Source organism: Egretta garzetta, unplaced genomic scaffold (assembly GCF_000687185.1).
Source record: "Egretta garzetta isolate BGI_Z169 unplaced genomic scaffold, ASM68718v1 scaffold143, whole genome shotgun sequence".
NCBI classification, from domain to species: domain Eukaryota; kingdom Metazoa; phylum Chordata; class Aves; order Pelecaniformes; family Ardeidae; genus Egretta; species Egretta garzetta.
In genome coordinates, this window is record NW_009259310.1 from 2,253,330 (window position 1) to 2,264,631 (window position 11,302).

Consider the following 11,302-nt stretch of genomic DNA (forward strand, 5'->3'; position numbering starts at 1 on the left):
TTCCTGCTGGAATCATAAGGAAATTGCCTTTCTGCTTATTTCCCCAGCTGTGAAGCTGAGGGGGACAGAACTTCATGAGTTTCAAGTGCCAAGTCTGGTTTTGAGGTTGGGGTTTTGTTTTGTCCTCTGCTGTATCCCCTTAGGAAATTGTTCAACAGCCCAAACACATCCAGTCTGAAGGCATTACCTTAATATTCAGGCCCATATTTCTTCCTCAGACTAGGCAGTGAGATCACCTGGCTCTATCATCTTACAACACCCCCTCTGAGTACCCAGAAAAGTTGTGATTACCTCTGTTATAAAGGCTGATAGGCCTAAGCTTTTCTAAATTCACCCTATTTTCGTGGTGACAGCTGCATCTAAACCATAAGTCACTCCCATCTTCCTTGTGTGAACATCTTCCAAACATTGACAGACTGCTAGAGTTGCCCTATAAGCCTGGGCAATGCAGCTTTTCAATGTTTTCTGCCCAAATGGGCCCTCCAGCCCCCAGTTGTTCTCTGTTATTTTCTGAGCAATCTTTAGCTTCTTCAGAAACATATTGTTCCAAACACGGCCAGTTTGGGCACATTTTTTGAAGCCAGAAAACAGGGACAGCGAGCAGACTGTAACCAACTTCTTATGTGTGCAAAGATAAAAATCATCTTGGCCTTTCTCTAAGAGTCTGGAGTCTGCTTTGGCTCTGCTTTCACCCTGAGGACTTTGCTTCCTGTTCAAAGGCTTTTCTGTGGTGCGCTACTGTGTTTTGGGTGGAGGTAGGCATCAGCTATCCACCCCCTGCCACAGACCATTTTCCTACTGCTGCAGACAAATGCTTTCTCAGAGGGGACAGTAACCTGTGGCTTTCTCTGCTCTCTGTTTCAAGAGGTTTGCCCCAGTGAAAGCTGCCCCTTCTTAGAGCTGTCCTGCGGGTCCCACAGGCATGCTGCTCCTGCTCCACAAAGCAGCAATGTCATACCTTGGTCTCTTTGTATGTTGCCGAGAGCAGGTCACCTGCTCTGGTGTCTGTCTTTTTTTTTTTTTTTTTTTTTTTTTTTTTTTTTTTTTTTTTTAGAGCACTTTCCCAGGTATGAATTCTGCATCCTTGTGTTCAGCTGCAGGGAGTGTAAGCTGAAATGTTTTTTGCTGAATGTGCGCTGTGAGCAACCTGGGCTTACAACATTGTTTCTGTTCACAGGGCAAGTTCACCACAGCCAGTGATGTCTGGGCATTTGGGGTCACGCTCTGGGAGATGTTCATACTGTGTAAGGAGCAACCGTACAGCCTCCTCTCAGATGAGCAAGTCATCGAGAACACAGGAGAATTCTTCCGGAGCCAGGGCAGGCAGGTAAGAAAGCAAACGTGACCTCTCCTTCCCTCGCTTGACCTGGTCACATCCAAGTGGATCTCCCCAGGGTCTTTCTGCTGCCATTACATCATCTGCAGAAGTCTCTGCTTCTATTAATCATCTTCTCAAGCATGTCCTGCTTCTCTTCCCCTTCCTCCAGGCTTATTGGACTGGCTTTCCTCTCTTGGAGTCCCACGGGAAGAATCTCTTAGCCCTGTCCAGTGCTTCTTTCTTATAAGCCACTTCCATTTCAGTCTGCCTGTGATGCACTGTCCTCAGCTTTTCTGGGCTCTCAACAATCCTTTTTGCTCTTTTCCTTTTTCAGGTCTCTCCCATTAGCGTTTTCTCTGAAAAATGAGGAAGCACTTACTGAGGTGGGGAAGGAGTTGTTAGTGCCCAGGGATTAGATATTCCCTGTAATATCTCCACCCATGCCAAGAAGCCTTTGGCCATCTCCAGCTGCTGAAGAGCTTTTCTGTGGTGTTGTCTTCTCTTACTATCTCCCAGGCAGGGCTGTGCACTCCACTGCTGCTACCTTCAATAGATACCAGCAATGAATCTAGCACCTCAGCACTGAGGATCACTGTACCCCCAAAAGTGGAGTGCCAGTTGTTTGCTCTTCTCCCAAAATTTACCTTTAGCACCAAACAAGTTAAAGGATTAAGGGGAATAAAATAACAGGAGGTTTTATTCACTGTCTCCCAAATCCTGATGATTTAGTGAAAAGCCTAAAAGGTGTGTGTTGAAATGAGGGGCGGGGGGAAACTCTGACAAGCTGTGCTTTAGATAAGCTCTGAAAGGTGTTTTTTCTGTCTCTGCTAACAAGCTGTCACGATGCTTAGAAAGCCTCATGGGTTGTCTACGGTGAGTGAAAGTATTTGGATTTTATTGTGGTCAGTTTGGTTTTAGTTTGTGTTTTGCTGTCACTTGGGAGACTAATGATCATGATGGAAGACTAATCATGCTTCCTGGGGGACAAAGGACTGTTTTATGACCAGCTCATCAAACAAGTTGGCAAAGTGTCTGCAGTGCCATTTGAGGTGGCATCAAAGCTCCATCCAGACATCACTGCCAGATTCATGCTTAATGGATTTCAAACGCTGCATGGTGGCTGTGTCTTGTAAACCTGGAATGAAACTGTCCTTTTGGTTTTAATTTAGTAGAGGTTTGATTCCTTTATGAAAAGCCCACTGAAATAGCTGTATTTTTCTTTCTTTCAGATCTATCTCTCCCAGACTCCTCTGTGTCCTAACCCTGTGTTTGACCTGATGCTGAAATGTTGGAGCAGGGATATAAAAGATCGTCCCACTTTTGACATGATTCACCACTTCCTGCTGGAACAAATGGAATCAAACATTTGACTCCAGAAAAAGAGACAAACTGTTGAGAACAGAGTGACTTTGGAGTCTCTTTGCCTGTACCTCACGGGAAGATGGTCAGGCCACCTTGCTCTCCTCCCTTGACTGTTCCGTATTTAAGTTGAGATCTCCATGGCAGCTGCTCATTCTATTGGCCATGGTCTGACACGCAGGACCAGAGGATCTCATTTCGTTGAAAAATCATCTCCTCTTCTGAATCATTTCCTGGGAATACTGTGAGAGGGGTTTTATTTGATACCCATACACCTTTGGGCATAACGAATGAGTAAAACTTTACGAGGGACTCGGAGCTCTCTCCTGGGTGGAATAGAAAGCTACCAGTTGGCGAGAGTGCTACCACTCAAGAACAGATTTCTAGAAGTAAAGGACTTCAGTTTTCTAAAACTATTCCATTAAATCAAATGGAAGTCTTGTGCACATGAGCGAGTGTTTCTGTAAGCTCTTGCTACAGACAATATGTATAGTGAGAGATGAGAAATGTCTAGAGCTAGGGAATGGTTTAACAGACTTGAGAACTGATGGAGCTGGTTTAGCAACCCTTTGGAAATAATGCTACCAGGGTCTATGGAGGATGCTGATACAAGAGTCAAAGATCATGTTCTTTTTTCCTGTGGTTGTTAAGCACTGCTTTTGTTATATATGTGCATTTTCCCCACACTGGATTTTTTTCTAGAAAAAAAATTTTGAAAATGAATGTTAAAGGTCATAGGAAGGTCACTATGGTAGAAGATCTTCTTTTGACTGAGAAATTAAGGCTAGGGTAGGGAGTTTGTATTGAAAAGTAGCTGATACTGTACTACTGTCACTATGTAGATTTATTAGCCTAATGAACTTGTAGCCACAATGGACTGATGTGCAATTAATCCTGTATAAGTACCCATTAATATGAGATCTCTAAGTCAATGCTGTTACATGTGCAGAGGGAACTTAGATTTGGTGAAACCGAATAGCTGAGAGCAGAACCTGCGATGTCACTTGTCATAGCTCATACAAGAGGGAAAGGAGCAGAGTACAGGTCGTCCCCTAGCACACGCATGTGCATGTGCACTCAGATACCTATTTCTAGCACCAGCAGTTCCCTTTCAGGCCTGCAGCAGGGTTAGGGCTATTGGCTGGGCAGATGCACTTTGGTCCAGACTCCTTTATTGCCGTGATCAAATCTGGCATTTGGAGATGGGACTGACACATCCCCTTAGTTTGGGTTTGCGTTTTATTTTGGCCGGTCCCTGCACAATGTAAGACAATTTACTCATTGAACTTGGGGTTGGTTTTTGTTTGTTGTGTCACAAGCGGCTTATTCTCTGGAGGGTTTTAGAGGGCTCTGAAATCCATTTGGAGTGAGTTGGAGAATTCAGCTTATTTGTACAATAAATCCACTGTGGATTTACCAGGTGCCTAGGGAACACTCTGCTCTTCCCTCTCAAATCGTTTAGCAAGATACTTAGGACCAAACCAAATATTTCATAAGCTGGGAGAAGATGAAAGCTCAGCACTTGACTTTTTTTAAACAGCATCCAGCATAGCATATAGTTCCATTAAAGATTATGATTTTTATCTTAGCCACAAGCGTAGTGTGAACGGCTGCGAGCTCTGTACGAGGGCACTGCTGAGAGAGGGAGTGTCAAAACAGTTATAATACGAGGATGATTATGACTCTTATGTTGAAAGAAAAAAAAACAAACCTGCTTCTGAATTGGCAGAGACCAGGACAGAGCGTGGTGTGGCTGTGTCCACTCCCCAGGCAGAGCAAACTCCGTCGTGAAGTTTCCCATTGCAGCTCACTCGATGGGACCATGCCCAGGCTGCCCCATGGCGTGGGGTTCCCCTGGCTGTGTGTAGGCGTCTCCATCCGAGCTGGTCCTCTGTGCCCCCCTTTACGTGATAAGGAGCCGGAAGGTACAAGTCATCTCATGTCCCTGTGGGGGCTACATGGGCTCAGGTGAATCTCACCCCCAAATAGGTATCTTCGGGTTTTTTCTCCTTTGACTGGAGGGGCCCAGGTTGAGCTGCTGTTACACGTGTGCACTTGGTTGGAGCTGGGCGATGGGAGTCAAAGCCAGCATGGTTCCTGCTGCAGCCTGTTGGGCACTGGTGGCTGGCAAGCCACGCATCGACTGTATTTCTGTCCCATCACAGAAATGTACCCAAGTAATACACAGCTGTGTGTGATCTCCTGTACTTCAGTGTTTCCAGATACCAGAGCACTGTAATGTCACCTGGATGGGCTTTGTACTTCTGTTACATCAGGACGTGCTGTTCCTCCGTTGACATGTTGACATACGAAGTTTCTCTCATGTCAATAAATTCTAATGATAACCTTGACAAAAGCGAATTTCTACTTTTTTTTTTTACCCAGGTGTCTGCACTGAGGACTGATATTTTGGTCTGATTATTCAGTTGCTCTTTAAGTCTGTGGCCCCCAGGTTTGGAAGGAGCAGCCACTGGCCATTTAAAGGAGTGAGCTGTGAAGGGAGTTTCTGAAAATGCTGGGAAGATGCTGGCCTGAGCCCCCTCAGGGGCCAAGGAGGATGGGACCTGGAACAGCCTGGGATCATTGTTCCGTGCCGTGAATATGGTGGTGCATTTCAGTAAGCAATTTTTTTCATGTTCATATTAAATTCAGAGGAAGATCTAGGCTGGGAGGGACCTTTGTCGGTCTCTAATCCAATAGTCCACTAAAAGCTGAGCTGACTTCAAAGCTGCGTTGGGGTGCTCTGGGTGTTCCCCAGGTGAGCTTTGAAGATCTCCAAGAACAGAGATGCCCCCATGTGCCAAAGCTTGTGCCTCTCCCCTTGTGTCCAGTGGGCTGTCCCCTTGCTGCTTCTTGTCCCTGTTACCTCTTGGTCTTCCACCACGCACCTCTGAGAAAAGTCGTCATACACCTCTTGGACACATCCACGCTGCAGACCTGGGGCTGCTGAAGAGGTCTGCCTCTGGTTAGAGCTCAGGTATTTGGGCAAACTCAAATTTATCTATAAAGGCTGGAAATTCCAGATCTCCAAAAGTGTTTAGGCACCAAGGGCAAGAGTCAAAGCAGTATTTTAATCTCCTCAGATACAATCGTGGGTGGAGTATAGGCACCTAAACAGGTGAGAACAACCCTCGAACACTATGATTTTGGGTTAGTGGCTTTGAAACCTTAAAATGGTTCTGCCAGCCATTTAGCTGAGCTCCTGCAGGCCATAGCAGGACTTTGGCAGTGAAGCAGGCTTGCTGCTGGTATTGTAGTTGGTGGGAACGACGCTGGTGCTGACAGCCGTAGTGCTCTTTGACTTGAGAGCACACTGGCTGTGGTGGCTGTCAGTAAGCAGGAGACCCCTGTCCTGGTCCTGCCTTCAGCTGGAGGGGGGTGAAACCCACTGCACGCAAGACAACATGACCATACGATGTTGGGAATGGGAACAACCTTCATCCTGCGTGAAGCAAGGCAGCGAAGGATTGCATCCTCAGACAGCCCGGGAGGGCAACAAGGAGCAGGGAGAGGAGGGTTGGGCCTTGAACCACAGTGTGGGGAACCCCTGAACCTCTGCCTCGGCGTTTGCTCGACAGAAAAGTGTGCGTGGGGCCGTGTGTGTGCAGGCAGCGCTGGTCTGGCCATGCGTGTGCTGCACTAGTCACCGGAGCATGTGCAGCCAGGCGCTTCCCGAGTTGTGAGTGTTGGATGTGAACTGTGCCATGAACGTGTATTTTTGCTGGGGCTGCTTATGTGGAACATCTGGTGCTACTGTCCCGAGGGCTACGAGCCTTCAGGAAATCTGACAAATGCTATAAAATCTCCATGCTCATCCAAAATTTGCAGGTGGGGGAAAAAAAAGATGTTTCCAGAAAAACCTGACAAGCTGTGTGCTGCAGCTGGAAGCACTGTCGGGTACAGACATCACTCCCGGCAGCATCACAGAGGTTTCCCAGGCGACAGCATCGTGCCGCATCCTGCATCGCCATCCTCCCACACCCGCCACCCAGAGCTGCTGCATTGCCATGGCAGCCCCGAAGGAAAATAGCCTCTTCCCTCCCAGTCCCTACTATATCCCTGGGTAAGTTCTGAAGTTCATCCAAAGCGTCTGTTCATTTCCAATGCAAATAGCTCCCGCTGTGATCACGTAGTATTTATGATTCATGATATTTTGGTTGTTTTAAAGACACCATTAAATATTCCATGTAACAGTGCTCCAAAGGAGACAAGGCTCTGGGATAAGAAGCACCACCTTATAACAGGGCTTAATTAAAGACCATGCCATAGCACATTGAGAGCAAAGTAAAAATTGTTCTTCCCCTGCCCCCCCCGCCCCCCTTTTTTTAATTTGTTTTAAGCTGCCCAATGTTACCAGGGCTGCTGTGCAGGGTTTGGCTTCCAAACTGCCATAACTTTTGCATCAAGGATGTCTGAAGATCTCCTTTGAATAAATAGTTGCACAGGCACGATACGCTCCTGTCAAATTGGTTGGAGCGCAGTCCTGCTGCCGGGGCCGAGCACTTTGAAGAAGTCAGCGACTCTCTGGATGCTGGTGATCTGGTTCATATGTAGTTAGACTTTTTTTTTCCAAAGCTTTTTTTGCAATGTCCTCCTCTAAAAGCTTGGAAGGAAGTAACCAAGCTACCATGGGCGAGAGGTAACAAGTTATTGGTTGAAAGGCAAAACAGGAATGGCAGAAATAAGTGGATAGGCTTCGTGGTGAAGTAGAGAATTTGTGCACCGGGTCCCTGGTGACCTGTGCTGGAAGACGTGGTCTGTGATGTATAAATGGGCTGGGAAGGGCTGGACGGCCACCGAGGGAGAACAAGCTTCTGTTGGTACAAGATCACTTGGATTAGTCCAGCCTGAGGGTAGCTCCGGAGGGCGTCAGGGCGACCTCCCAGGGCGGAGGGGCTGGTGACAGCCCAGGCCCCAAACCTCAGCGCGGAGAAAAGCCGACGGCGTCCTGCAGGGCCGTGGTGCAGCACAGGTACGGGCAGGAGGCAGGCAGAGCCCAAGCTGCACAGGCAGGGTGGAATGCATTTCCTTCCTTAATGATGCTCCTGCGCTGATGAGGTCCTTCCCATTACAGCAACATGCAGGATTTTTCCATGACTGATCTCCGTATCTTCCAAACTTACATAAGCTCTGGGGCTGCGGGTTTTCATGGCAGTTTTGCGTTGCTGCAGTTGTCTGAACGATGCGATGTTACTCCCCGTGTGCTGTCACCCTGTCAGAGCTGTGTGCTGGCAGAGGCTTGCGAAAGACAAGTAACAGCAAGGAGGGAGCTGTGGCTGCGCTTGCACCTCCAAGAGCCTCAAAACCTTCCCTTGCTTGCTCCTGCCTGCAGACAGCCCCTCCAGAAGCAGCTTCCAGCCCTAATGCTGGCATAGCAGCTGGGGCTGCTCCCTTCCGGGCTGCTGCTTCAGCCACTGAAGGCAGGAGGAGGAACCAACTTCTGCTGCTGCTTTTGGCAGTGCCGTATGGGCTCGTAGCATCACCCCAAGCCCCAGAGGAAGCCCCCGTGGGTGGTGAGGGTGCTGCTTTGCATCTGCTTGGAGTGGCTGAGTGCAAGGAGGAGCTGCCCTGAGGGCATCGCCAGAGCCTGGGCTCTGCTGCTGGCAGAAGGTGTGCCCTGTGCTGGGCTGTCGGCAGGAGGGGGGAGATGCAGCGTCGCAGCCTCTCACCAGTTGTCCCATGTGCCGGTGAATCCGCAAACATGACGAGGGCGTCAAATAAGTTGCTGTCATTCAGGTTGGGTGATGGTCACAGGTAGGGCTTTGAAAATGCCACTGCGGTGGCATTAGGAAGCCAAACCCAACGTGTGGGGTGGTTTGGGAAGGACTTGAAGCACAGAGAAGGGGTGAATACATGAATTCTGGGCACAGCCCTGCCTGCCCCATCCTGGCCTGGCAGAGCTGGGAAGGGCACGGAGCTGAGCAAGGATGGGCCCAGGGCCAAGGCTTTTCCCTGGCGATCAGAAAGACTGAGCAGGTTTAGGTGACGCAGTCTGGGGAGTGGCGATCGGAGAGATATGGCTGAGTAAGACAAAAGTGAAATGGGGCTCAGCCTTGGGAAAGCCAGTTACTCGCTGCTCACCGACGAGGTTTGAGATCAGCGGCTGCGGTGGCTCAGTGTGAACTACAGAAACGGGGGATCCCTCTGGCTTCTTAATCAAAACACCAGGCAGGAGAAGGTCGAACAGCCCTGCTGAGACTGCTCTCTTCCCCAGACGCCACGGCTTTTATCAGCAGCACTTGTAATTCACTCTGTGGCAGATCCCTTTGCCATAAACCCAGACTGACTCACCTGAGCTCCTCAGATTACCTTGCTCTTAATTGCTTATGAATTGAATCCTTTCTCAGCCCTACTATTATTTGTTCATTATCAAAATCCCTCTGGCCATCCTGTAATTATTCAGGCTATGTCATTTGTGCTCTTGCTCAGCTTTATCGTCCCGGCGTAGCTTCCCTGTGTTGCAAGACTCATTGAAAATCAATGGGGACGAGCCACCGAGCTCCTCCGGCGGCTGCATGCAAAGTGGGAAAACTTGCCAAGTGTAAATGCACGGCTCTGCTCACTGTTGTTTAAAGTATTTGGAAGGGAAAGTACTTACTCATCATCTTATGATCCTCATGCATCATCCGGCTTTATCCCCAGATATGCAGTGGGATCATTGATTGAGTATTTCTGTCTGTACATTGTAACTGGCAGCTCTACCTTTCTTCTTCAGTAGTGGAATAACATCACCGTTAGGAAATTTGATACTGGGAATAGCTAAAGTTTCTGATCTGTACTGGGGGACTTGGGAGCGGAGCCAGAGCTCCAGCACCTGCCCTACCCCGAGCCACCAGACAGTCCAACTGCTCCTCCCAGGCCTCGGGGAGCAGAGCAGCAGCATGTTGCTGTGCACCCTGCACAAAGGCCCCCTAAAAATCAAGCAGTGTTTGTTACCGGGACTGAGCAGCCGACTGCCCACCCCTGCAGTGCCTGGATGGGCTTGGGAGCCCAGTCCTGCTCCTCGCTACGAGGGAACGGAGCAGAGAGGTTTGGAGTGTACAAGCAATTTTTTCTGATTTTGGAATTTGTGTTGAATGAGGAACACTGGGAAATTCCCAGTAGCTCACTGTTTTAGAACAAGGAGAGGGACTGCAAAATTTAAAACTGGGGCATGTTTAACTGGAAATAATATTTTTAACTGGGGGGCTGTTGGTGTCAGGGCTGTCAAAGCGACTGCAGCCCGTGCTATGCTCCCACTGTAAGTTTTCCCATCCTCAGGTGCTGCTTTGCCCATGCTCCCTGACCTCGTCCCGTATTCCTCTGTGAAGCGAAGCACAAGCCTATGCCTTTACATTCCTGTAAACCTATAAGCCAGTTTTCATGCTGGCATGTGAAAACACACATGTGCAGACAGACACACCTGCCTGGCTTCACGCGTAACCACACGCATCTCCTCGGTGTTCCCCTGTGCCGCTGCTCCAGAGGCATCACTGCAGGCACATCCCTGTGCAATCACCTTCCCCAGGCTTGTGTGCTCCCAGCCATGTGTGCTCCTGGCCGAGGCCTTCCCGGTGCACAAAGGCCCTAAAGCAGGTTCATCCTATGTGTGGGCACCTTCCACTGCCATTTCAGTGACTGCTCGTTTTTGGTTTCCTTCTCAGCTACCAGGGCTTCGTCCCTCAGTACAACTATCAGTTTGGAGAAACCTTTGGCAAAACCACTTACCGCCTGCTGACGGATCCTAGTGTTAGGAAGAGCCCTCGCCCCTTGCTGGCGCCGCTGCACAAGCCAAAGTTCATCGAGGACTTCAGCGGGACAGAGCACGGTGTCCAGGGTTATCTCCCTGGGCGTCCAGGTGAGCGGAACCTGGGTCTCATCCCTTGGCTGGAATGGGCTCTGCTAACAAGCACAGGGTCGATCACAGCAGTGGGGTCTGTGCCCAGCCTCAACAGGCTCCTGGGTGGAATGTGATATTTTTCCATGGAGCAATCATGGCTCTGGTGTAGGAGCACAGATGCCCGTTGAGCGACACCGGTGTGGAGTTGGAGCACTCAACCTCAGCTGATGAGCACGGGGCTTCTAATGCTGGCATCTGGTGGGGTGGAGAGGAGAGGAGAATTTTAGTTCCCAGGTTATCTTCAGTTAAATGAAGAGAAATGATTTTATGGCATTATTATGAACTCATTCCCTAATTCTTCCGTATTTCCATCATAGTTTAACCCCAGCTGGCAACCAAGCCCCACCCAGCTGCTTGCTCAATACCCCACAGCGGGATGGGGGAGAGAATCAGAAGGGTAAAAGCAAGAAAACTCTGAGTTGAGATAAAAACAGTTTAATAATTGAAATAAATAATAATAACAAATTGTAATGAGAAGGAAAATAACAAAATGAGAAACATAAACCCCAAGAAAGACAAGCGATGCAAATGAAAACAATAGGTCACCATCAATTGTTGATGCCTAGCCAGTCCCTGAGCAGCGGCTCCCCCCCGCCAGCCTCCCCCCAGCTCTATGTGCTGAGCATGATGTCATGCAGTGTGGGATACCCCTGGGGTCCGTTGGGGTCAGCTGTCCCGGCCATGTCCCCCCCAGCCGCTCGCTGGGGGGGTGGGGGGAGAGGCAGCCACGGCCTTGGCGCTGTGTG

General features: G+C 49.2%; 2 protein-coding genes across 2 annotated transcripts in view; both read left to right on the plus strand.

Annotated features, from left to right (window-relative positions):
• LOC104124041 (discoidin domain-containing receptor 2) overlaps positions 1-2,688 on the plus strand; it is a 31,031-nt gene extending 28,343 nt beyond the window's left edge. The window contains exons 15-16 of the mRNA XM_009636345.2: positions 1,178-1,327; positions 2,548-2,688. Coding sequence (XP_009634640.1) covers positions 1,178-1,327; positions 2,548-2,688 — 291 coding nt within the window. The remainder of the gene's footprint in view (positions 1-1,177; positions 1,328-2,547) is intronic.
• Positions 2,689-6,684: 3,996 nt separating this feature from the next.
• The window catches only part of FAM166A (family with sequence similarity 166 member A), a 14,502-nt gene continuing 9,884 nt past the window's right edge, over positions 6,685-11,302 (plus strand). The window contains exons 1-2 of the mRNA XM_035891901.1: positions 6,685-6,740; positions 10,321-10,514. Of these exons, the coding sequence (XP_035747794.1) occupies positions 6,685-6,740; positions 10,321-10,514 (250 nt within the window). The remainder of the gene's footprint in view (positions 6,741-10,320; positions 10,515-11,302) is intronic.